This window comes from Zalophus californianus, chromosome 1 (genome assembly GCF_009762305.2).
Source record: "Zalophus californianus isolate mZalCal1 chromosome 1, mZalCal1.pri.v2, whole genome shotgun sequence".
Lineage (NCBI taxonomy): Eukaryota > Metazoa > Chordata > Mammalia > Carnivora > Otariidae > Zalophus > Zalophus californianus.
The window spans coordinates 86,913,132-86,938,726 of NC_045595.1; the positions used below are offsets into that span (position 1 = coordinate 86,913,132).

General features: G+C 41.0%; 1 protein-coding gene and 1 long non-coding RNA gene across 2 annotated transcripts in view; one reads left to right on the plus strand and one right to left on the minus strand.

The window, feature by feature from the left end:
• LOC113916178 (collagen alpha-4(VI) chain-like) overlaps window positions 1-11,339 on the plus strand; it is a 107,755-nt gene extending 96,416 nt beyond the window's left edge. Inside the window, exons 34-38 of the mRNA XM_027582106.2 lie at window positions 2,254-2,344; window positions 3,666-4,349; window positions 5,406-5,502; window positions 5,998-6,227; window positions 10,676-11,339. Coding sequence (XP_027437907.2) covers window positions 2,254-2,344; window positions 3,666-4,349; window positions 5,406-5,502; window positions 5,998-6,227; window positions 10,676-10,851 — 1,278 coding nt within the window. The 3' untranslated portion in view covers window positions 10,852-11,339. The remainder of the gene's footprint in view (window positions 1-2,253; window positions 2,345-3,665; window positions 4,350-5,405; window positions 5,503-5,997; window positions 6,228-10,675) is intronic.
• The window catches only part of LOC113916179, a 92,397-nt gene that overhangs the window by 46,209 nt on the left and 20,593 nt on the right, over window positions 1-25,595 (minus strand). The window contains exon 2 of the long non-coding RNA XR_003517861.1: window positions 5,921-6,070. This is a non-coding gene — a long non-coding RNA (uncharacterized LOC113916179). The remainder of the gene's footprint in view (window positions 1-5,920; window positions 6,071-25,595) is intronic.

A 25,595-nucleotide genomic window follows, 5' to 3' on the forward strand; every position in this document is an offset into this window, starting at 1 on the left:
GCAGCTTTTCAAGTTGCCTCATGTGATTTCCAGTAAAGCTATTAATGTGCCTCTACTCTTCTCTCTAATCCCTGGTGATTAATTAGGTCCATTTGGCTTGGTCCATACTCAGATCTGATGACCATGTGGAATAGATCTGAATGTTGAATTTTGACAACTCTGCCATTTTTCTTCAGGTCAGTCTTCTCCATCTGGCAGGGGGCTCCAGTGTTTCAGATGTGCTGTGTAGCTGCACACTGGAGGTGGGCTTTCTCTCATCTCTGGGGAGCGGGAACACTAAGGAGAATTCTATAGACAACCACTATCTACCCCTGGGCCTTTGTACATGCTGTTCCTCCACACTGTAATTCTTTCACCTGCTTCTTTGCTAAGTAAGTATCCTACTTATTCTTCCCAAAGTGCCAGATGTCCCTATCTTCATCAGGCTCCCTCTATTCCCGTTGCTTCAAATGAACCTCCTCTTTCTGTGTCCCTAAAACATATTATTGGACCTCTTTCTTTTTTGAAAGTTGTTTGTCTCTTATTCCTGCTAGGATTTAAGCTCTTTGAAGATGTGACTGTCATTTTTGTATCTCTGCAGGGCTTGTTAAGACTTCTATTTAGTAGCTGTTTAATCAGTCTTGGTTGATTTGAATTGAGTCAGGAAAAAGCATAACCAGGTGAGGAACAAGAGAGGATTCATTTTGCCTTTCTTTTCAAGAGTCTTGGGAAAGTACCCATGTTGTTTTTGTATTACATTAGCATGAATAAAAGTTCAGCTCTTTATATTTCTTTCTCCGCATGGGTTTTTCTTTCATGTAAGCTCACTCTGAGAGCTAAAGTTGAGGATATGCTGCAGTCCCAAGCAGAAAGACTGAAGAGCTCTGTCAGGAGGACATGTTACAGAAAATACTTTTCCAAAGTAACCTTTGCCTATCTTCTCTCCCTGAGGGCTAGCATGACAGCTTCATGTCCCTAGCACTTTGATTCTAGAGGAGGGTCCAGAGCCTACTTTGTCCTGGCCACAGGGATGAAGGGGGAGGAGCGGCGGGGCCCTATCCTTCATGTTTTGACAGAGAGCAGACAATGTGATGGACAGGACTAATCTTAGATATCCACCTCATATCTGGCGAGAAATAGTCTGACAGCATTCTGAATTTCATCATGAGGTGAAAGTCCTGCAAATAATCTCCATTTGCCAGGGAAGGTTAACTGTGGAACCATTCATGTCCAAGTCTCAATGGCTTAATCTAATAAAGTATTCTTTCTGCCATCTGTCACAAGTGAATGTGGGTCCTCGGATATGGGTGTGGAGGGGAGGAATGTTTTGCTCTGTGCAGCCATTTCAGGACCTGGGATCCTATCAATGGCCCCATCATACAGAAGGGCCTCTAAACTTTTTTCTGAGTCCTCTACATTTGGCTGGCAGATGTGCACACACAGAGTATCATGCATGTGCTAGAAATGGCGTCCATCCACCCACATGGCATTGGCTAGACCCTACTTGTGGTCCCAATTAACTACAAGGGATGGTGGGAAATGTTGTCTGGTTGTGGCCCTAGGAAGAAGAGGGAATGGGTTTATTGATTAACTAGTTGTCACATGAACTTGTTGGATTTGTTGTTGTTATTATTAATAGTTTGCTTTTAAGCTTTGATATCAGTTATTACATTAATCATAATTGGAAAGGTTGAAGGAAGGAGATAAATAGATTTGCTATCCCTACAAAGCGTTCCCTGAGTCTTCCTCACTCTTGCCTTCTGACTCTGGTATGTACCAGCCCTGAACACCAGGAATATGCTAGCGAGGCCTCCCCTATGGTATCTACCTCATTCCATTCTAATGGTGTATGACCTGTGTGACCACCTCCTTGAAGGGTCTGCCTGTTCGTATTTATAACTCCCACCACACTGCATCTTTCATACTGTGGACAATCACTGAACATTTATGGAAATTATAAATGATTGAAACTTCAACTCCCTGACCTTCATTCTAACACAACACAGCACTGGCTGAGTTTTACACACATTGGGAGTCTGAGACCCACGTGTCCCCACAGCAACAATAATCTAACATCCAGGTTAGAACTAGAGAACTAAATGACAATAAATAACTGTAATAGGTAATACCAAATTATTTATCGGTATATAATTACATATATTTTCTAAAACTATCATATGAATGTCTTTCTCATCTGAATTGGAAAAAGCATGAAAAACATGACTTGAAATTTAATTCCGCTACTGATAAACTTTGCGTATGTGTTTGGATTAGACGGATGGAACCAACAGATTTCACCTGTTTGTTTGGGAGACCGAGAGTCAGCAGGACGTGGAGCACATGGTCCACTGCATTCTCTGCTATGGTAAGCCCAGACAGCGTTTCTGATCGGACTGATGTCTTTACAACAGGATGAATTCACCGGTGGCCACAGGCCAGATCTGCTCTGCAGATGTGTATTTACTTGAATATGTGCAGAGTCTTGGAGTCTGGAAATTCTTACGAAGTCCGGATTTCCAGTTTTTCTTAGGAATCGGCTTGAGAATCACAGACACTGTATTCCTTTGTGGCCACAGTCAGCCCAAACTGAGTTGTGCTTGACCTTTTGTGATGGGGCAAGTGTCTTTGAGTGCCCCATAGTCCCTTCCATCCCTATTGTCTTATCCCTGGTCTGCTCTGCTCATTTACCTGTCCTGCCAGTCTCCTGTAGATGGCTGGGCTTGTGTTCCTTATGTAGTGGCCGCTTAGTGTGCAAGGCAGACCCCTGAACTAAGAGTCTAGAATCCTGGGTTCTTAGCCTGGAACTGCCATTGACCACCAGTGGGATATTGGCAAGTCATTCAATGTCTCTGTGTCTCTGGCTTCCATCACTATACCTGCACTCATATTAATCTGTGCCAGAGAGAACTTTGTGCTGAAGCCCATGCATGCCCAAGTGTGTAGAGCTCTCATCCACACCAATGGCACCCGGGGCCAGGGTGAGTCCTTTAGGTGAAATTGAAAGGGGATTTAATCATTCCCTCTACTCGATCCACACTTAGACTTAACACTGCCGTGAGAGATTTGGCCCCGAGAACTTGGTCAAGTCAAATACAGTGACAGCCATCTGTAGAGTATGTTACAGTTGATGAGCTGCTTTCATACCCATCAAATCATTTGACACATGGTCTCTCTGGGTTTTGGTCCCTTCTGTAGAAGCATAAACCTAGCTGGTATTTATTGAGCTTGGGCTCTTACTACACACTGGGCATTGTTCTGAGCACTCACATATATGAACTCATTTTTTATTTAAACCTCACAAACAACCTCATAAGGTACGTACTGTTATTATTATCATTATCTCCATCTGACAGATGGGGAAACAGGCATGGGGAAGGCTGAATAATTTGCCCAAGGTCACACACCCAATACGAGAGTCAGGACTGAACCGGGCAGGTGTCTGTGAACCTAGAGATTAGAAAGCCGTGGCCTAGTGGTTAAAAACATTAAACGTAGGATTAGATTGTCTGAATTCATTCTTCTGACAAATGGGCACGATTACTTACATTGCCCATGAGCTTACCTTGTTAACACAATGCAGGTAGCGCTCAGCAGCATCTATTCTTACCGAGAGTCTGGAAATGTGTTTGCATGGAAAGGAAAGTGATGTGTGGTAACCCCAACCTCTCCTGGCACTTCCTCCCCAGACAAGTGCAGACCAGACCCAGAGTGTGAGCGGAGCGTGCCAGGACCCCTGGCAGGGGACATGGACGTGGCATTTGTGGTGGACAGCTCCTATGGCGTTGGTGCTGATGTGTACCGCACTGCCCTGAGTCTAGTGGATGCCATGCTCGACGACCTGAAGGTGGCTTCGCAGCCTAGCGTGTCCCTCCATGGGGCGCGTGCTGCCCTGGTGATGTACACAACTCCAGGCTTCTGGCCCGGTGCAGGGCGCCCCCCTGTGCTGGAGGGCTTCCACCTGACCTCCTACAGCCAAAAGATACAGATGAGGAGGTATCTCCGTGAGGCTTCTGGCCTCCCTCTGCAGGGAGCTCCCGCCCTGGGACATGCCCTGGAGTGGACTTTGGAGAAGGTGCTCCTGGCAGCCCCTCTGCCCAGGCAGGTGCGGGTCCTCTTCGCCATTGTGGCCAGTGAGACCAGCAGCTGGGACCAGGAGAAGCTAAGGACTCTGTCCCTGGAGGCCAAGTGCAAGGGCATCACTCTGTTTGTGCTGGCCTTGGGCCCAGGTGTGGGTACCCATGAGCTGGCTGAGCTGGAGGGTGTGGCCAGCCTCCCCACTGAGCAGCACCTGCTACGTCTGGAGGGAATCTCAGGTCAGGAAGTAGCCTATGCCCAGGGATTCACGAGGGCCTTCCTGAACCTTCTAAAAAGTAAGCACCGGGGATGCCCTGGGTGAGGTGGGGAGAGGAACTTAACTAGAGCCTGGTATTTGGGCGAGTAGGTACCCACTACACCTTCACCCTTGCTTCGTGTGTCCTCTGGGGAGTCTCCAGAAAGCACCTTCACCCCATTTGCTAAAAACCATGAGCTATCATTGCCCTGACACTATGCCAAACCTAGTGCTGGTTTCTTATCTGGAACCTCTCGTTTGGTGGCTGGGAGGCCTCAGGTTTCTTCTACTTAACCTCTTGATTTTGTCCTTTACCAAAATGAGTCTCTTCCTTATTTGTGAAGCCTACATTCACATATGCGTGTGGACGGACTTTGAAAGCACCAGTGTCATACAAATATAAGGAATAGTTATTGTTATTCCTATATCCAGGAATATGGATTACAGAATCCAGTGGCATATAACAGTGCTTCTTAAATTTTAATGTGCACATGTACCTTTCAGGGATCTTGTTAAAATTTGCATTCTGATTCCTTATCTTTGTAGGAGGTGGAGGAGAGCATTCTAATAGATGGCTGGTGGCTTAGTGACTCTGAGACAGAAGCAGGCTGGAGGAATCACTTTTCCAGTCTGTTTCAATTTCATTTTACTTGACTTCCAAATATTTTATTATGTTGGGTTTAATTTTTTGTTTTGGTGTACTCTTTTATGTTCTGATTTTATTTTATATAATTTATGTGATAGGATGACTTTCATGTTTTTATTTTGTTTGGTTTTTATTTTATTTTCTTTGCTTTTATTTTGGTGTTTGTTTTATGCCTTATTTGAATTTATATTTTTTTTCATTTTATGTCAGTGGGTTTTTTTGGTCTTTATGTTTTGTTTGAGTTTATTTTTATTTTTTGTTTTTTTATTTTGTTTTGTTGTGTATTTGATTTTATTTTATGCTTTGACTTTTTGTCTTTTAAATTTTATGTCTTAATGGATAATATTTTGTTTTTATGCTTTATTTTACTGTTATGTTTATTTTATTTTTAAGTTTTACATTACTTTATGTGTGATTTGACTTGATTTAATTTTTTAATTCTATTTTTAGGTGGAATAAACCAGTATCCATCCCCCGAGCTCATTGGAAAATGTGGGGGCCCGAACCGAGGGGACACTCTGTTGCAACCATTTAGGCCTGTCAGGAGGTAGGCTGAAGGCAGAGCTGAGGTTGTCCCTCAGCTCTGTCCCCTGTAGAAGACTCTCTCCCTAAAGAAAGGTCACAGGTGATGCCCAGTCCTTGACCTGACCCAAACCACTGGGGCTAGGATGCTCCTCTGTTTGACAACTCTGATATGGGTTTTTTTTTTTTTTTTAATGTTAAGAGTAATATAGGGCCAATATAACAAATTTAAAGGGCACATCAGTATATAAAAGCAAAGAAATAACAATTTCTCATTCTACTACATCCTCCCAGCCTTTAATCCCATGTCCCAGAGGCAAAATTAATAACGCCAACCATATTATTCTGATGTGTGTGCAAACATCTCTGCAAACCTAAGAAACTAGCCAATTCGACACCAAAGTCATCAGGAAATGCACAAACCTGAAGTTTCTTGAGCCCACCTGTATCAGTTGGGGACTGAACCTCCCAGTGTTTGTGGTTCAGTTTTGCAATTTGAGATGGAATTGTTTCTACACAGGTTGCCCAAGCACCAATTTGGCCGATCTGGCTTTGCAGGTGATCTGGAAGCACTTGAAGGGACAGATGTTTTGCTAGAGGAGAATAGAAAAGCCACAGTGAAATCTGTAACTTGGCAAGAAGCACTTGAAAATTATGAAAAGAATGGACATGGTGCTGAAGGAAAGGGACAAGAAAGGCCTGCAAGACGAAAACAAACTGGAAAAGAAAGAAATTCAGGCACTGCCTATGGTAAAAACCAAACTATTTCTTGCTCCTTAGGTTGTCTTCACTTAAAAAAAAAAATCCCTGGGACGCCTGGGTGGCTCAGTTGGTTAAGCGACTGCCTTCGGCTCAGGTCATGATCCTGGAGTCCCGGGATCGAGTCCCGCATTGGGCTCCCTGCGCAGCGGGGAGTCTGCTTCTCCCTCTGACCCTCTCCCCTCTCATGTGCTTTCTCTCGCTCAAAATAAATAAATAAAATCTTTTAAAAAAAATCCCTGTGCACTGTGTTAGCATGCAAATTTTGGCTTTTTAGTCACTTTCAAATGCACAAATTCATGTACGTAACTAAAGACATTAATTTAAGAAAACATACAAAGGCTGACTTAGGTCTGACTATAAAACTAGAACTGAACAGCAGTTATTTCAGGGAATATTATTATGGAGACAAACCCTGTGAAGGGTTTACTTCATTGCCCAGAAGCGATGATCTATTGCAGAAGTGGCAAACAGAACATACTCCTGACCTTGAAGGAAAGTAGAAGGTTCCTTCATCCCTGTGTGAGTGGCTACATATAAACTGACCAAGTTTAAGGAACATTTTGGATCCATCTAAAACAAGCGTAGCATCGATTTTGATTATGGCAGGTGGTAATGCAAATGCCATGTTACCTCTTACATGGAATGAGCATTTCATGGAGTATTTCTTTAGAAGAGGCTTATGCAAGTGAGGGGTGCAGAAGCTTAGGCTTCATTAATTTCAGAGCAAACCCGCCATGCTTTTCTCCAGGGCCTGTGGTCAGTCCCCTCAGTGCTCTGCACACACACTGGAGCCAGCTTTCCTGCCAGGACTTCGGCTCTCCCCACGGGACTGATGACTCCGAATCCGTATCTTCTACCTTCACTCTATTGAGCTGCAGACCAGTGTATTCACCTACCCTCCAGATTGCGCGATGGCACATGCCCTCAGTCATCTCAAACAAACTCAGTTACATGAGCTCCACTCATCTTTACCATTCAAACCTTCTCCTCCTTTATTCCTTTACTGGAATGCACCACCATCGGCCCAAGAATGGAAAGGCAAAACCCAAACATCACGCTGGTCATTCTCCTCTCCTCACCTCCCCTCTCCAGCTGGTGACCAGATCTTGGTGTGACTTCCTTCTCAGCATCCCTCAGGTCCATCCCCCTTTCCCATACCTTTTTTCCAACACTTTGGCTTTCACTTCAAGGGTAACTGCGGAGCTCTCTGTTTGATCTCATCTCTTCCAATTTGTCCCATTTCCAATTCCTGTCTGAGTACCAAATTATTTTTTTCTAGCTTGTCTGCGCATGTGGCCATGTCATTTCTCTCCTTCTATAGTTCCCCATCGTTTAGAAGATAGTGCCTGCGTAAGGCACACAGGCCTCTGCAATCAGACCCCAGCTGTGGTCTTCTGGGGCCTCACTGACCGCCACTCTCTTGCAGATGCCTTTTGCACTATTTGCCCCTTATGCCCCGTTATTTATTTCCTGTCGCCATGAAGGTGCTCACCCTTACCTGCCTGTCTGTCTCCTCTCCATGGTATCCACCTGGACTACCTCTACTCACCTTTCACTATTCAAGTTTCACCTCTACTTAGAGTCCATTCTGGCCAGAGGGAGTGTTAAATTTTCCTGGCCTCCTTTGGGCCCCTCTATCTTCAGCCACATTCTGCCCTAACACTGGCAATCTTTTATTGTACTTGTGATGAATTAAGTGAGTGTCCTTACTTTTCACAGAACCAGGCTGATCTTGGTATATTTTCAAATCCAGTGTTCTTTCCAAAGCACACAGATCTATTTTTTTGTTTTTGTTTTTGTTTTTCCTCCAGGACTATACTATAGGACATATATGCCAGGAGACAGACCCATTCCTATCCAACACTCATCTTTCCTCCTTTTCTTTCCTTTATTCCTGGATTTCATGGACCTGTTTGAGTAACACTGCTGTAGGATCTTTCTAAGAGGGCAAAAGTTAATATTCATAGTAAAAATGATGGAAATGTGAAATTGAAGGTAGGAATAATTGCTTGGGTGAACATTTATTGGCCCCCAATGCCAGATCCTACTGATAAAATAAAACTGAAGACTCAGAGGCTCCCTGAGTGTTAGGTTATAAAGAATACCTCACAGATAAAGCATCAGGATTTACTCACCTATAGTTGCACTGACCACTCACTAGCCACATTGGCTATTTAAATAATTTTTAAAAAATTTTATTTTATTATGTTAGTCACCATACATCATTAGTTTTTGATGTAGTGATCCATGCTTCATTGTTTTTGTATAACACCCAGTGCTCCATGCAGTACGTGCCCTCCTTAATACCCATCACCAGGCTAACCCACCCCCCACTACCCTCCTCCCCTCTAGAACCCTCAGTTTGTTTCTCAGAGTCCATCGTCTCTCATGGTTCATCTCTCCCTCCGATTCCCCCCTTTCATTTTTCCCTTCCTTCTCCTAGTGTCCTCCATACTATTCCTTATGTTCCACAAATAAGTGAAACCATATGATAATTGACTTTCCCTGCTTGACTTATTTCACTTAGCATTAATCTCCTCCAGTCCCATCCATGTTGATGTAAAAGTTGGGTATTCATCCTTTCTGATGGCTGAGTAATATTCCATTGTATATACGGACCACATCTCCTTTATCCATTCGTCTGTTGAAGGGCATCTCGGCTCTTTCCACAGTTTGGCTATTGTGAACATTGCTGCTATAAACATTGGGGTGCATCTGCCCCTTTGAATCACTTTGTTTGTATCCTTTGGCTAAATACCTAATAGTGCAAATGCTGGCTCATAGGGTAGCTCTATTTTTAACTTTTTGAGGAACCTCCATACTGTTTTCCAGAGTGGTTACACCAGCTTGCATTCCCACCAACAGTGCAAGAGGGTTCCTCTTTTTCCACATCCTTGCCAACACCTGTTGTTTCCGGTTTTGTTAATTTTAGCCACTCTGACTAGTGTGAAGTGATATCTTATTGTAGTTTTGATTTGCATTTCCCTGATGATGAGTGATGTTGAGCATCTTTTCATGTGTCTGTTGGTCATCTGTATGTCTTCTTTGGAGAAATGTCTATTCATGTCTTCTGTCCATTTCTTAACTGGATTATTTATTTTTGGGGTGTTGAGTTTGATAAGTTCTTTGTAGGTTTTGGATACTAACCATTTATTGGATATGTCATTTGCAAACAAATATCTTCTCCCATTCTGTAGGTTGCCATTTAGTTTCGTTGATTGTTTCCTTTGCTGGGCAGAAGGTTTTTTTTATTTTGATGAAGTCCCAATAATTTATTTCTGCTTTGTGAATGATCTATTTAAACAAGTCCTTGGCTGTCCGTTTAAATTAATTTGTAATGGTAGAGGATGCCAGCTGATTGCTGAGCCCCAAATCTATTTATTGAATCTACAGAATATAGCCAAAAGTTCACCTTTGGAGTACTTTCCTACTGACTCTGACAAGTTTTTGAGAAGCATTTGCTTTGGTTTCTTCTCCTGGACAATTTCCATGACCAACTGTTTACTTCCCTAAGGGTGTATCTCATTCCCTTGGGCCCAGCACATCTGGCCACTCCTTCAAGAAAACTGGTCTGTGCTGATTATACCAATGGGAGCTGTCTTCCAAGGAACAGACAATGAATTTTAACCTCTCACTTTTTGAAGACATTATCATCTTTATTTGGTCATGCTTAGAAGGCCCAGGGGAAAACTATCTGGAGGATGTCATTATTCTATGCTGCATGGCTGCCGACCTAAGACAAGCATATTTTTCTGTGACATCAAGTGTACCCAAGGAAATCTGTTCTCCCTGGAAGGCAGAAGTTACATACATGGGGAAATTAACATCTGATTTAAAATTCAAGGCATCTCAGATCTTGCTCTGTCAGAACTTGTTAATTATAAATACTATTTTTCATTTTTTAGGAGCATCATGTTTTTCTTATAATAGATAAATCTTAACTTCTTGGGCAAGTGTCAGGGTATAGTACCTATTAAATAAGCTGGATATTTTGCTAGGTCGCTAGAAGGCTGGATGGGTTTGGGATTAAGCAAGAGATTGATATGGTTTGAAAAAAGAGGGAAATGGGCATAATAGGCAAGTGAGGGGTTCTTGGTATCAGGAAGCTTCATTCATGCATTCATTCACTCATTTACACATTATCTAGTGTATCTTCCATATGGTGGGTACTGTGCAAAATAATAGCAGTACCTGTATTGCACTTTTCATGTATGTTCTGTGCCACCTTATGACAAACCTGTGATGTGGGTTTTTTTCATTGCCTTTATGGTTGAAGAAATTGGGGCTCAGAGAGGCTAAGTTCAGGATAAGCTCAGGCTCACACAGCCAGTTGGTGGTGAGGTGGGATTCATTACCAAACTGTTTCCAAACCATCATTCCTTTGTTGTCATGCTCATGCAGGAATTTCAGCTCTCCCTGCCTTTGTTTTGCTGCAGGTCCTTGTTCCATGGGTCCAATGGCAGGGGAGTGCCAGGATTACACCCTGAAATGGTACTACAACAAGGAGAAGCAGGCCTGCCAACAGTTCTGGTACAGCAGCTGTGGGGGCAACACTAACCGGTTCGAAACCAAGGAAGAGTGTGAGGTGCGGTGTGTCCCAACACCCTTGTAGGGCAGAACCTCATTATGGCTGCTTCTGTTTTCATAGCCGAAGAAAACGATTTTACCTTTCCTGAGAGAGTGCCATACAGCTCATCAGTTATGTAGTTCACTCTACAATCTCATAGGTCGGATTCCTAACCCCCTGAATTTTTTCCTACCAGTGAGGACTCGGGCCAGGTGATGTGTGACTTGAGAAGGACTGCATTCTAGTAGCTAAAAGAGTAACTGAAACTTTGCTGTAAGTTGGTAAAGGACTTAGAACTGAATGAAAAAGAAACTTAACTTGACCTATAACATTACTTAAAATTGTTTTCGGCTCTGTAGCAAGAGAAAACTCAGTGTAAGCAGTTAGTAGAACCCAATTCGAAAATGAGTTGAAATTTGAAATCTTGTGTATCCCTAGAGAACATGGAAATGTTAGTCAAAGCGGGGGGTCTGGGAATTTTTAATGTGATATTTAATCCTTGCCACTCAGTGTAAAAATAAAGGTATTTTGGTTAAACCACTTGATGTGAAACCATGTGTGATACCTGCTTGCTTACTGCATTATATTCTGTATTATATTTTGTGACATAGCAGTTGATGGAGAGGAAGCAGTGAGTTTGCCATGGGACCGATCCTTTGTCATCAATTATAATGACTCTTTTTCTTTGAAAGTTGGTGACTCAACAATTAAACCTGGTGTCATCAATGCACATATGAAATGATGGGTCTACGTTCAACCTGGATGAAAAATTTTTCCATATAGATAGTGAGGAAATTGTGGTTTTTGTAAGATCTTCCTCTGGCTTCATGGCTCTATTCCCCAGGCCTCTAACTTGGGCCCAGGCTCAGGGCAGAAGTGGGCACTGCATGGACTTCTAGAGCTCTGGATATTGAGGGTGCCTGGTGTGGGGCCTCAGGGGGATCATGTATTGATCAGCTTGGGCTGCCATAGCAAAATACCACAGGCTGGGTGGCTTAAACATCAGAAACTTATTTCTCACAATTCTGGAAGTCTAAGATCAAGGTGTGGCCAATCTGGTTCCTGGTGAGAGCTTCCTTCCTGGGTTGAAGAAAGCTGCCTTCTAGCTCTGTCCTCAAATAGCCTTTCCTCTATGGAGAGAGAGAAGGAGGGAGGAAGGGAGAGAGAGAGAAAGGAGAGGAGAGAAAGAGAGGGAGGAAGGGTTTTCTAGTGCCTCTTCTTTACAAGGACGCTAATTCCATAGGATTAGGACCCTACCCTTATGACCTCATTTAACCTTAAGTACTTCCTAAAGGCTTTATCTCCAAATACAGTCACCTTGGGGGTTAGGGCTTCAGCATATGAATTTCGGGATGACACAAACATTCGGTGCATTATGGATCACAAGCAGCTGGTGATTGCCCCCAGGGACCCAGAGTGGCGCTTGCTCTCTGGCAATTCCTGGTTCAATAAAAAAAGCTGTCATTTCTAGAATCCTATTTGTTCCTCCTTTCAGCCCAGTGACAAAGGAGATGGGATGGGAATGAGCTTTATATAAAATAATTATAGAAACATTAAAATTTTTATTCTATTTTCGTGGCAATTATTTTTATCTGATCACAAAAGGGTAACTATGTGTTCATGGTAGCAAATTTGTAAAACACAGAAATGCACATGGAAGAAATAAAGATCACTTATAATCTTTAGTCCCAAAGGTACTTCCTGGTACCTACCAGGTATTTTGGTACAATCCAGGAATGACTGGAATACTATCTTTTTTTTTTTTCCTTCCTTAACATACTACCTGGTACCTGCTTTTGGCTAAAGCATGTTCATGATGGGAATGAAATGGCACATGCTCCATCTTGCTTGAGAGAGGTGCTCATCATGCAGGTGTGCGTACACATTTCTTTTGGCATACCCACAGCTGTGGTCTGCAGGTCGGAGTTGAGTGTATCTATCCAGAGAAGGGTATGTGAGTTGAACTGTGATCTATTTTCCACTTCTTATTCCCACCCTGTCCTTCCAGCATCTAGAAGGTGAAAACCCAAAGGCAAAGATTCAATAAAGGAGGAATGTTGGGAGGAGACTTTCAGGTGTTGGTTGTTCTCATCCTTGCAACGCTTATAAGGTCCCACTGCAGTTCTCCCTGCATTTATAAGATGGTGGTATAACCCTTCCACAGAGCTCCTCTGACCTTAGCAGAAAGTTCACTTGAAAAGCCAAGGTGGAGAGACAATCTTACCAAGGATTGGAAACCATGACATTATGCAATTTATAAGGTGCTTTCCCACATTATTTCATGTATCTACCTACTCCCACCCCTAAATCTTGGATGTTGGCATTGTTCTAATTTTTCCTGTTGTTCTTCCCATTCTCAGAAAAGTGAAGTGTCTTGACCAGGCACTTAACAGTAACTGACTTTGAATTCCTTTTGATCCCAAGAACAGTGCTCCTTAGGCTCTACTCCACTGTTCTAAAGCATTAGATGCCACCAGAGAATTCTGACGGTCAGAGTCGTGGGGGTTAGGGGTGGTGGGGGAAGGAATATGGACTGAGACAGAAGAGAGAAATTTCCTGCTCCACATAAAGGAGCTTGACTTTGCTGTCTGCCTCAGATGCTCCCCACCTACCCCTGGGGGTTCTGGTCTGGCCCAAGTCTGGGAGAGGAAGCAGCAGGAATGGACTGAAAGAGAAGTTCAACTATGGTACAGGGAGTCTTAATGACTGCCTTGGTGAACCCCACAGGGAGCTCTGGAGCTCTGGAGCGAAAAGGCTTGCCAGATTGTCCCAGAGTGTGTGGAATTGGCTGGGCCTGTATCTACCGCCTCCATTGGCCATTGGAAGCGGGCTGCCCCAGGAAGGACATGCTCATGGTGAGGCAGCTCTGAAGGGGTCCAGCTGAAGGCTGTCTGCCAATGGCACGCCTAACAGCTGGGGCAACTAGCCCTCTGCTGAGGGGGGTTCTGGGGAGTGCATCTCTATCACAGTCCCTTTACGGGGACTGTCCTTTTGCATTCTGTTTCCACATTTCCAAAGCCTCCCAAATCCAGCAGGACTCACTCAGAAGCATTAGTGCAGCATTCAAGGCCTCAGAGATCAGTCTCTAGCCTCATCGATGGTGACAGTTGTTCTGTCCCTCCAAGTTTTCACTTGAGCAATACTAAATAAATCATGTATAGTTTCCTGGAAATTCCACACGCCATTCATCCATGCTGTTGCCTGTAGTGATACTTCTGCGGATAGTGCCCATTTAATTCATTTGTTTGGAAAGTATTTCATAGGTATCTACTATCTACCAGGGCCATTATCTGTATCAAAATCCAGCTCAACTCTCATTGCCTCTGGGAAAACTTACCCTTTTCAAGAAAGAATTAGTCATTACCTCCCACAGGCTGCCTTGTACACACTTCCCCCCCACCCCATCATATTTACACCATTTGCCCATTAGTCTCCTTAGACTGTGAGCCTTTTCACCTTGGAACTGCCTGCCCTGCACAGGGCCCGGCAGATTTTCTTTGGGTTCTGAATTTGTAACTCTCTGTTTTCAAAGACTATTAGATATGAACCACTTGCTTGACTCTTTTCATTCCATACCTCTTGCTCTAGAAAAAGCCTCTGCTTTGTAGATGTTCTGCATTTGTTCCAGACACCAGGGCATCAATGCTCCATCAGCCAAGTGGAAAAAATTTCATGTGTTTTTAATTTCTTCCCTGGAACTGTTATCATCATTCTGCATTGCTCTGGGGATATTGGTTTTTCTGATGAAGGAGTTAAGATGTAGAAAGGTCAAGTGACATCAAATCTCATGCAATGAATCAGGTTGGTAGCCTAAAATTAGAATTAAAATGTGTGTGGAACTGATGTGGCATCTGCCTGATTCACTCTGCAATGTGGAGAGGTTTTAATCATTGTGTGAATTGATTGCTTCGTACTTTTAAACATACAGTGGATTTCATTGATTCCAGAGAATCAGAGGGTTTAGGGTTGCTATGCTCCAAACTTGGTTCCCAGCCATCTCTTCAAGTATAAAAATGAATCCAAGGATTTCTCCTGAGCTCCCCTGTGTAGGGCTCATGCTGACCAGGCCCTTTCCCAGCCTTTCTCATTTGTTACATTTTTGGCCATCTTGTGATCTCATGGTGGGTTGTTCCTTTGGTTTTTAAAGAGTCCCAGAGGTATGTTTTCAATGCTGCTAGGGATTCACAGTTAGGATTTGGTGTTATGGGAAATACCAAGACTGGGGCACCTAAATTCAGTCCCTGATTCCCTCTATGACTTCCCTGGTGACCTGTGCAACTCACTCCATTTTTCTGAGCCTCGGTGTTTTCTGGCTGAGGAGACTGGAAATGAGAGGCACATCTCTTGCTCACTATAGTCTCTCTAAATTCTGCATGCAAACTGAATTATTCTTCTTTAGCTCATCTCTTACCTTAGGCATCTAAAAGAAGCAAGCCTAACTGAGGACAAAAGAACCACCCAGTTGAATCCAACACAAACTGCTGACCCATAGAATAATGAGCTAAATAAATGGTTGTTGTTTTAGAACACTAAATTTTGGGGTGACTATAATTTGATGAAAGCTGGGGCTGAGCTGGCTCATGTGTCTATAGCCAGGCACCAGTCTCTTGGTCAGTTGTTTGGCTTAGGGTCACTTCCTAATGATAAGAAAATTATATATTTGTATGCACCTAATAATGAATGTAGCCTTAATATATATAAAACACCAATGCAGTTAGGCTAGAGAAAGCCTTTAGAAGCAGAAGAATTGGAAAGGAAGAAGTAACATAGTTTCTTTTTATAGATGACATGAATATGTTTCTGGGAAAATAAAAAGTTCTAAGAGAACAACAGTGTTGTAGATAGAGCCTGCTCCATCAGCCTGGATCCTACAGTGATCAGTAACAGCTTACTGTGATGGACACAAAATATGGCTGAGACATATGTTGTTATAAACCACTGAAATTTAGGGGATGTTACTGCAGCATTACCAAGCCTATTCCCAGTGATACAGATAGAGAGCAATGGGGACTCTCAAACATGGCTCTAGGGAGTGAAAATGAGAAAGCATTCTGGCATTTTCTATTAAAATTAAAAATACAGATATCCTGAACCAGCAATTTCACTCTTGCACATATCCCCTGGAAACTTACGTGCATGATCACCAGGATTCATACACATTCACGCGCAATGTTCAGACCCCCAAGTCATGACAACCCACATGTCCATTAATAGTGAGATGGGTGAAAATGCTGGAGTACATTAAAACAGGGTGTACAACAATGGAAATGAATTAAACTGAATTAAGATTCAACCACATGGCTGACTGTTAAAAGAGATACTTTTGAGAGATAGGGAAAGACAGAAATATGTACAGAGTAGGATTCCATTTATCTAAGCTTCAAAAGCAGGCAAAATTAAATTATATTGTTATCCCTTATGTGATGAGACTAGGAAAAAAAAAAAAGCAAAGCAGCAGTTACCACTGAAGTCAGGATGGCAATGTGGTGGAGACTGTGATGTGTCACACACATACCCCCTTTAGGAATGAAGAACTCCTTCCTCCAGCTGCTGTGGGTGCTGTGGGATGGTGACCTCAGAGGTTGGCCTTTATGGGAGATTTCCTCAGTTGAAAAATTCACATTCTTCCACGGGCAGATGTATCCAGCCAGCGACTGATCAATATCGAATTATAAAGGCCCAGCCCACCACCTATAGGGCCATCCCAGCTCCGAGCTGTCTGTGGGGTCGGCTGAGAACTTTGATGGGACTACAGTGCAGCCCAATGACTCTCTACCTAATGGGATTTTCTTCCCTTCCACAGGCATTGACCTCAAGAGCACTCCCTTATAAACATCCTGCATGATAAGCTCTGTTTCTGAGACTGTTTCCTAGGGTCCCTAGCCTGTCATCCTTTTGCAGAGAGGGTGCCTGGCACTGGGAAGCAGAACTGGGATGCTGGAAAATGTTCAGGTCTTCTCTATTTTCACAGGTATTTACTTTACATGCATTCATTAAAGTGTGCATTTATGTTTTATGCCATTGATTCATGGCTTTTTTTAAATTTATGTTTTATGCATCGTAATAATACAGAAATTTCTTAGAAATACAAAGCCAGAACATGTGAGCTTATGTTACCTTCATATACCTTCATATAACCCTTGTAATTATATATATAATATATATAATATATATATATATTATGTATTATATATATATAAAACACCCATATAATTCAAGGAAGTAGAACATATTCTATGTTGGTCTGAGTTAACGTCCTTCTTTGGAAGTGGTGGCAAACTCTTCATTATGCATTTATGAGTGGGCACATTTTAAAAGCATGATTTTTCATTCATCAGAAGATAGCAATTATGTCAGAGTACCTTCTGTTACAAAAAGATATACTCAGACTGGGCCTGGTTTTGATTTCTTAATCACTTTCCTCAGGGGAAACTAAAGAGTGATGTCAGAATGTTCAGACTCATTTTAATCTCAAGGTACTTTGAAATACCTCAGTTTTTTTGAAATTCCAGTACAATTAATGTACAGTGTTATATTGGTTTCAGGTGTACAATATAGTGATTCAACAGTTCCATACATTACTCAGTGCTCATCAAGGTAAGTGTGCTCTTAATCCCCTTCACCTGTTTCACCCATCCCCCCACCCACCTCCCCTCTGGGAACCATCAGTTTGTTCTCTAAGAGTCTGTTTTATGGTTTGTCTTCTTTTCTTTGTTTTGTTTCTTAAATTCCACATATGAGTGAAATCATATGGTATTTGTCTTTCTCTGACTGACTTACTTCACTTAGCATTATACCTTCTAGATCCATCCATGTTGTTTCAAATGGAAAGATTTCCTTCTTTTTTATGGCTGAATAATATTGTATTGTATATATAACCACATCTTCTTTATCCACTCATTTATCATTGGACATTTGAGTTACTTCATATTTTGGATATTGTAAATAATGCTGCAATAAACATAGGGGTGCATTTATTTTTTCAAATTAGTGTTTTGTGTTCTTTGGGTGAATAGCCAGTAATGGAATTACTGGATAATATGGTAGTTCTATTTTTAATTTTTTGAGGAACCTCCATACTGTTTTACACAGTGGCTGCACCACTTTGCATTCCCACCAACAGTGCATGAGTGCTCCTTTTTCTCCACATCCTTGACAACACTTGTTTTTTGTGTTTTTGATTTTAGCCATTCTGACAGGTGTGAGGTGATATCTCATTATAGTTTTGATTTGCATTTCCCTGATGATGAGGGAGGTTGAGCATCTTTTCATATGTCTGTTGGCCATCTGGATGTCTTCTTTCAGAAATGTCTGTTCATGTCTTCTGCCCATTTTTAATGGGATTATTTGTTCTTTTTGGTGTTGAGTTGTACAATTTCTTTATATAATTTGGATACTAAGATGGCGGAGGAGTAGGAGATCTAAATTTTGTCTGGTCCCAGGAATTCAGCTAGATAGTGATCAAACCATTCTGAACACCTACAAACTCAACAGGAGATCGAAGAAAAGAATAGCAGCAACTCTGAACAGAGAAACAACAACTTTCTGGAAGAGTCATATTCTATCCTTTCATATATATATATATATATATATATATATATATATATAGTTCTCTCTTTAAAATTTTGGGATACGGTTTCTTCTAACAGACCAAAATATACCCTAATTTCTAGTGTATGGCTTTTTTCTAGTCTCCTTCCTGATCACATTCTCTCCCCCCTTTTTTTTTAAATCCTTTTTTCTTTTTTCAAACAACTTCTTATCAATTCTTTTTATAAAATCTTTTATAATTTTCATCTTTACAGTCATATTCCATTCCCTCATCGTATTAACCCTTATTTTTGTACATATATGTTTTTCTTTCTTTAAAATTTTGGGAAGCACTTTCTTCTAACAGACCAAAATATGCCCCAAATCTAGTGTGTGGCACTGATCTATGCACCAGCCTGATCATATTTGATCATATTCTGTTTTTTTTCGTTTTTCTGTTTTTATCTTTTTCTTTTTTTTTCTTTTTTCTTTCTTTCCCTTCCTTCTCCCCCAGTTTCAGATCTCTCCAGATTTGTTTAGTGTATATTTTCTGGGGACATTGTTAACCTGTTAGCATTTTGTTCTCTCATTCATCTATTATTCTCTGGACAAAATGACAGGATGGAAAAAATCACCTCAAAAAAAAAAGAACAAGAGGCAGTACCAACTGCCAGGGACCTATTATAAGGACATTAGTAAGATGTTGGAACTAGAGTTCAGAATGACAAATTTAAAGATACTAGCTGGGCTTGAAAGAGGCATGGAAGATATTAGAGAAACCCTTTCTGGAGAAATAAAAGAACGAAAATCTGACCAAGTTGAAATCAAAAAGGCTATTAATGAGGTCCAATCAAAAATGGGAGCACTAACTGCTAGGATAAATGAGGCAGAAGAGAGAATCAGTGATAGAGAAGACCAAATGATGGAAAATAAAGAAGCTGAGAAAAAGAGAGATAAACAACTACCGGATCACGAGGGCAGAATTCGAGAGATAAGCGATACCATAAGATGAAACAATATTAGAATAATTGGGATCCCAGAAGAAGAAGAGAGAGAAGAGCAGAAGGTGTATTGGAGCAAATTATAGCAGAGAACTTCCCTAATGTGGGGAAGGAAACAGGCATCAAAATACAGGAGGCACAGAGAACCCATCTCAAAATCAATAAAAATAGGTCAACACCCCGACATCTAATAGTAAAACTTACGAGTCTCAGAGACAAAGAGAAAATCTTGAAAGCAGCTTGGAAGAAGAGATATGTAACCTATAATGGTAGAAACATTAGATTGGCAACAGACGTATCCACAGAGACCTGGCAGGCCAGAAAGGACTGGCATGATATCTTCAGAGCACTAAACGAGAAAAATATGCAGCCAAGAATACTATAGCCAGCTAGGCTGTCACTGAAAATAGAAGGAGAGATAAAAAGCTTCCAGGACAAACAAAAACTAAAGGATTTGCAAACACAAAACCAGCCCTACAAGAAATATTGAAAGGGGTCCTCTAAGCAAAGAGAGAGCCTAAAAATAACATAGGCCAGGAAGGAACACAGACAATATACAGTAATAGTCACCTTACAGGCAATACAATGGAACTAAATTCATATCTTTCAATAGTTACCCCGAATGTAAAAGGGCTAAATGCCCCAATCAAAAGACACAGGGTATCAGATTGGATAAAAAAAACAAGACCCATCGATATGCTGTCTGCAAGAGACTCATTTTACACCCAAAGACACCCCCAGATTGAAAGTGAGGGGGTGGACAACTATTTACCATGCTAATGGACACCAAAAGAAAGCTGGGGTGGCAATCCTTATATCAGACAAATTAGATTTTAAACCAAAGACTGTAATAAGAAATGAGGAAGGACACTATATCCTACTTAAAGGGTCTAACCAACAAGATCTAACAGTTGTAAATATCTATGCCCCTAACATGGGAGCAGCCAGTTAGATAAGCCAATTAATAACAAAAGCAAAGATATACATTAACAACAATACAATAATAGTGGGGGACTTTAACACCCCCTCACTGAAATGGACAGATCATCTAAGCAAAAGATCAACAAGGAAATAAAGACTTTAAATGACACACTGGACCAAATGGACTTCACAGATATATTCAGAACATTCCATCCCAGAGCAACAGAATACACATTCTTCTCTAATGCCCATGGAACATCCTCCAGAATAGATCACATCCTAGGTCACAAATCAGGTCTCAACCGGTACTAAATGATGAGGATCATTCCCTGCATATTTTCAGACCACAATGCTTTGAAACTAGAACTCAAAAACAAGAGGAAAGTCGGAAGGAACTCAAATACATGGAGGCTAAAGAGCATCCTACTAAAGAATGAATGGGTCAACCAGGAAATTAAAGAAGAATTAAAAAAATTCATGGAAACCAATGAAAATGAAAACACAACTGTTCAAAATCTTTGGGATGCAGCAAAGGCAGTCCTAAGACGAAAGTATATAGCAATACAAGCCTTTCTCAAGAAACAAGAAAGGTCTCAAATACACAGCCTAGCCCTACACCTAAAGGAGCTGGAGAAAGAACAGAAATAAAGCCTAAACCCAGCAGGAGAAGAGAAATAATAAAGATCAGAGCAGAAATCAATGAAATAGAAACCAAAAGAACAGTAGAACAGATCAACGAAACTAGGAGCTGGTTCTTTGAAAGAATTAACAAGATTGATAAACTCCTGGCCAGACTTATCAAAAAGAAAAGAGAAATGACCCAAATAAACAAACAAATAAACAAACAAAATCATGAATGAACGAGGAAAGATCACAACCAACACAAAATTATAAGAACATATTATGAGCAACTATATGCCAGTAAATTAGATAATCTGGAAGAAATGGATGCATTCCTAGAGATGTATCAACTACCAAAACAACTACCAAAAAAGGAAGAAATAGGAAACCTGAACAGACCTATAACCACTAAGGAAATTGAAACAATAATCAAAAATCTCCCAAAAAACAAAAGCCCAGGGCCAGATGGCTTCCCAGGGGAATTCTACCAAACATTTTACGAAGAATTAATACCTATTCTTCTGAAACTGTTCCAAAAAAATAGAAATGGAAGGAAATGGAAGAAATGGAAGAAAAACTTCCAAACTCATTTTATGAGGCCACCATTACCTTGATCCCCAAAGGAGACAAAGACCCCATCAAAAAGGAGAATTATAGACTAATATCCTTGATGAACATGGATGCAAAGATTCTCACCAAAATACTAGCCAATAGGATCCAACAGTACATTAAAAGGATTATTCACCATGACCAAGTGGGATTTATTCCTGAGCTGCAAGGTTGGTTCAACATCCGCAAATCAACCAATGTGATACATTACATTAATAAAAGAAAGAACAAGAACCATATGATCCTCTCAATAGATGCAGAAAAAGTGTTTGACAAAGTACAGCATCCTTTCTTGATCAAAACTCTTCAGAGTATAGGGATAAAGGGTACATACCTCAATAGCATAAAAGCCATCTATGAAAAACCCACAGCAAATATCATTCTCAATGGGGAAAAACTGAGAGCTTTCCCCCTAAGGTCAGGAACACAGCAGGGATGTCCACTATCACCAGTGCTATTCAACATAGTACTAGAAGTCCTAGCCACAGCAATCAGACAACAAAAAGAAATCAGAGGCATCCAAATCAGCAAAGAAGTCAAACTCTCACTGTTTGCAGATGATATGATACTTTATGTGGAAAACCCAAAAGCCTCCACCCCAAAACTGCTAGAACTCATACAGGAATTCAGTAAAGTGGCAGGATATAAAATCAATGCACAGAAATCAGTGGCATTCCTATACACCAATAACAAGACAGAAGAAAGAGAAATTAAGGCGTTGATCCCGTTTACAACTGCACCCAAAACCATAAGATACTTAGGAATAAATCTAACCAAAGATGCAAAGAATCTATACTCAGAAAACTAAGAAATTGAGGAAGACACAAAGAAATGGAAAAACATTCCATGCTCATGGATTGGAAGAAAAATATTGTGAGGATGTCAATGCTACCTAGAGCAATCTACACATTTAATGCAATCCCTATCAAAATACCAACCATTTTTTTCAAAGAAATGGAACAAATAACCCTAAAATTTGTATGGAACCAGAAAAGACCCCAAATAGCCAGAGGAATGTTGAAAAAGAAAAGCAAAGCTGGCGGCATCAAAATTCCGGACTTCCAGCTCTATTACAAAGCTGTCATCATCAAGACAGTATGGTACTGGCACAAAAACAGACACATCAATCTATGGAACAGAATAGGGAGCCCAGAAATGGACCCTCAACTCTATGGTCAACTAATCTTCAACAAAGCAGGAAAGAATGTCCAATGGAAAAAAAGTCTCTTCCACAAATGGTGTGGGGAAAATTGGACAGCCACATGCAGAAGAATGAAACTGGACCATTTCCTTACACCACACACAAAAACAGACTCCAAATGGTTGAAAGACCTAAATGTGAGACAGGAGTCCATCAACATCCTAAAGGAGAACACAGGCAGCAACCTCTTCAACCTCAGCCGCAGCAACTTCTTCCTAGAAAATCGCCAAAGGCAAGGGAAGCAAGGGCAAAAATGAAGTATTGGGACTTCACCAAGATACAAAGCTTTTCCACAGCAAAGGAAACAGTCAACAAAACCAAAAGACAACTGACAGAATGGGAGAAGATATTTGCAAATGACATATCAGATAAAGGGCTAGTATCCAAAATCTATAAAGTACTTATCAAACTCAACACCCAAAGAACAAATGATCTAATCAAGAAATGGGCAGAAGACATGAACAGACATTTTTCCAAAGAAGACATCCAAATGGCCAACAGACACATGAAAAAGTGCTCAACATCGCTCGGCATCAGGGAAATCCAAATCAAAACCTCAATGAGATACGACCTCACACCAGTCAGAATGGCTAAAATTAACAAGTCAGGAAACGACAGATGTTGGCGGGGATGTGGAGAAAGGGGAGCCCCCCTACACTGTTGGTGGGAATGCAAGCTGGTGCAGGCACTCTGGAAAACAGTATGGAGGTTCCTCAAAAAGTTGAAGATAGAGCTACCATACGATCCAGCAATTGCACTACTGGGTATTTACCCCAAAGATACAAATGTAGGGATCCGAAGGGGTACGTGCATGCTGATGTTTATAGCAGCAATGTCCACAATAGCCAATCTGTGGAAAGAGCCAAGATGTCCATCAACAGATGAATGGGTAAAGAAATGGTATATATATGCAATGGAATATTATGCAGCCATCAAAAGGAATGAGATCTTGCCATTTGCAATGATGTGGATGGAACAGGAGGGTGTTATGCTGAACGAAATAAGTCAATCAGGGAAAGAAAATGTATCATATGCCCTCACTGATACGAGGAATTCTTAATCTCAGGAAACAAACTGAGGGTTGCTGGAGTGGTGGGGGGTGGGAGGGATGGGGTGGCTGGGTGATAGACATGGGGAGGGTATGTGCTATGGTGAGCGCTGTGAATTGTGTAAGACTGTTGAATCACAGACCTGTACCTCTGAAACAAATAATATGTTAAATTATTATGTTAATATATAACATAAAAATATGTTAAACAATAATATGTTAAAAAAAAAGAAGAAGAAGATAGCAGGAAGGGAAGAATGAAGGAGGGGAAATCAGAGGGGGAGATGAACCATGAGAGACTATGAACTCTGAGAAATAAACTGAGGGTTCTAGAGGGGAGGGGGTTGGGGGGATGGGTTAGCCTGGGGATGGGTATTAAAGAGGGCACGTTCTGCGTGGAGCACTGGGTGTTATATGCAAACAATGAATCATGGAACACTACATCAAAAACTAATGATGTGATGTATGGTGATTAACATAACATAATAATAAAAATAAATAAATAAATATATAATTTGATTACTGACCCCTAACCAGATATATCATTTGGAAATATCTTCTCCCATTTAATAGGTTGTTTTAATTTCGACTCTTAGAATTGGACAGGGCCTAGAAAGAAATTTATAAGGAGAGATGTAAGAAGTAATATCCATTTATCCAAAAAAATATTTACTGAACACATACTTACCTTAGTTCTTACATGCTAAGAACACTTCTATTAACTTGGGATATATAAGTAAAGAATAAAGAACGAAATTCTTGCTCTCATCTGCTCACATAGTTAGCTTTTTTTATCTGCTCACATAGTTACTTTTTTTTTTTTTTTTTTTTGGTATGTGGTGAGAGCTCCTGAAATTTACCCTGTTAACAAATTTCCATGGTACCATATAGAATTATTAACCTATAGTCATCATGTTGTATATTATATCTCTAAATATTCAACCTATATAATTGCAACTTTGTACCCTTTAATCAACATCTCCACATTTCTCCCACCTCTCTGAGTCTGGTAACCACTGTTCTTCTATTCTCTATTTTCATGTATTTGACTTTTTTTAGATTCCACATATAAGTGAGATCAAATAGTACTTTTCTTTCTGTATCTGAATTATTCTAGTGTAATGTCTTCCAAGTTCATCCGTGTTGTTGCAAATGGCAGGATATCCATCATTTATTAAGGCTGAGTAATAGTCCATTGTATATACATACCATAATTTCTTTATCTAATAATCTGTCAAAGGACGCTTAGATTGTTTTCACATCTTGGCTATTGTGAATAATGCTGAGGTGAAGGTAGGAGCCTGGATATCTCCAAGGTATTGATTTCAGTTCTTTTGGATATATACCCAGAAGTGGGATTGCTGGATCATATGGTAGTTCTATTCTTCATTTTTTGAGAAACCTCCATATTATTTTCCATAATGGTTATGCCAATTTCCATTCCCAACAACAGTACACAAGGGATCCCTTTTCTCCACATCCTCATCAACATTTGTTATCTCTTTTTAAAAAAGATTTTATTTATTTATTTGAGAGGGAGAGAGCACAAGTGGAGGGTGGGGTAGAGGGGGATGGACGAGCAGACTCCCCACAGAGTGTGGAGCCCAATGTGGGGCTTGATTCCAGGACCCTGAGATCATGACCTGAGCTGAGGTCAGATGCTTAACCAACTGAGCCACCCAGGCATCCCTGTTATTTCTTTTTATTAACAGCCATCTTAACAGATGTGAGATGATATATCATTGTGATTTTGGTTAGCATTTTCCTGATGATTAGTGATGTTTAGTACCTTTTCATCTACCTATGGCCATTTGTATATCTTCTTTGGAAAAATGCCTATTCAGGTACTTTGCTCATT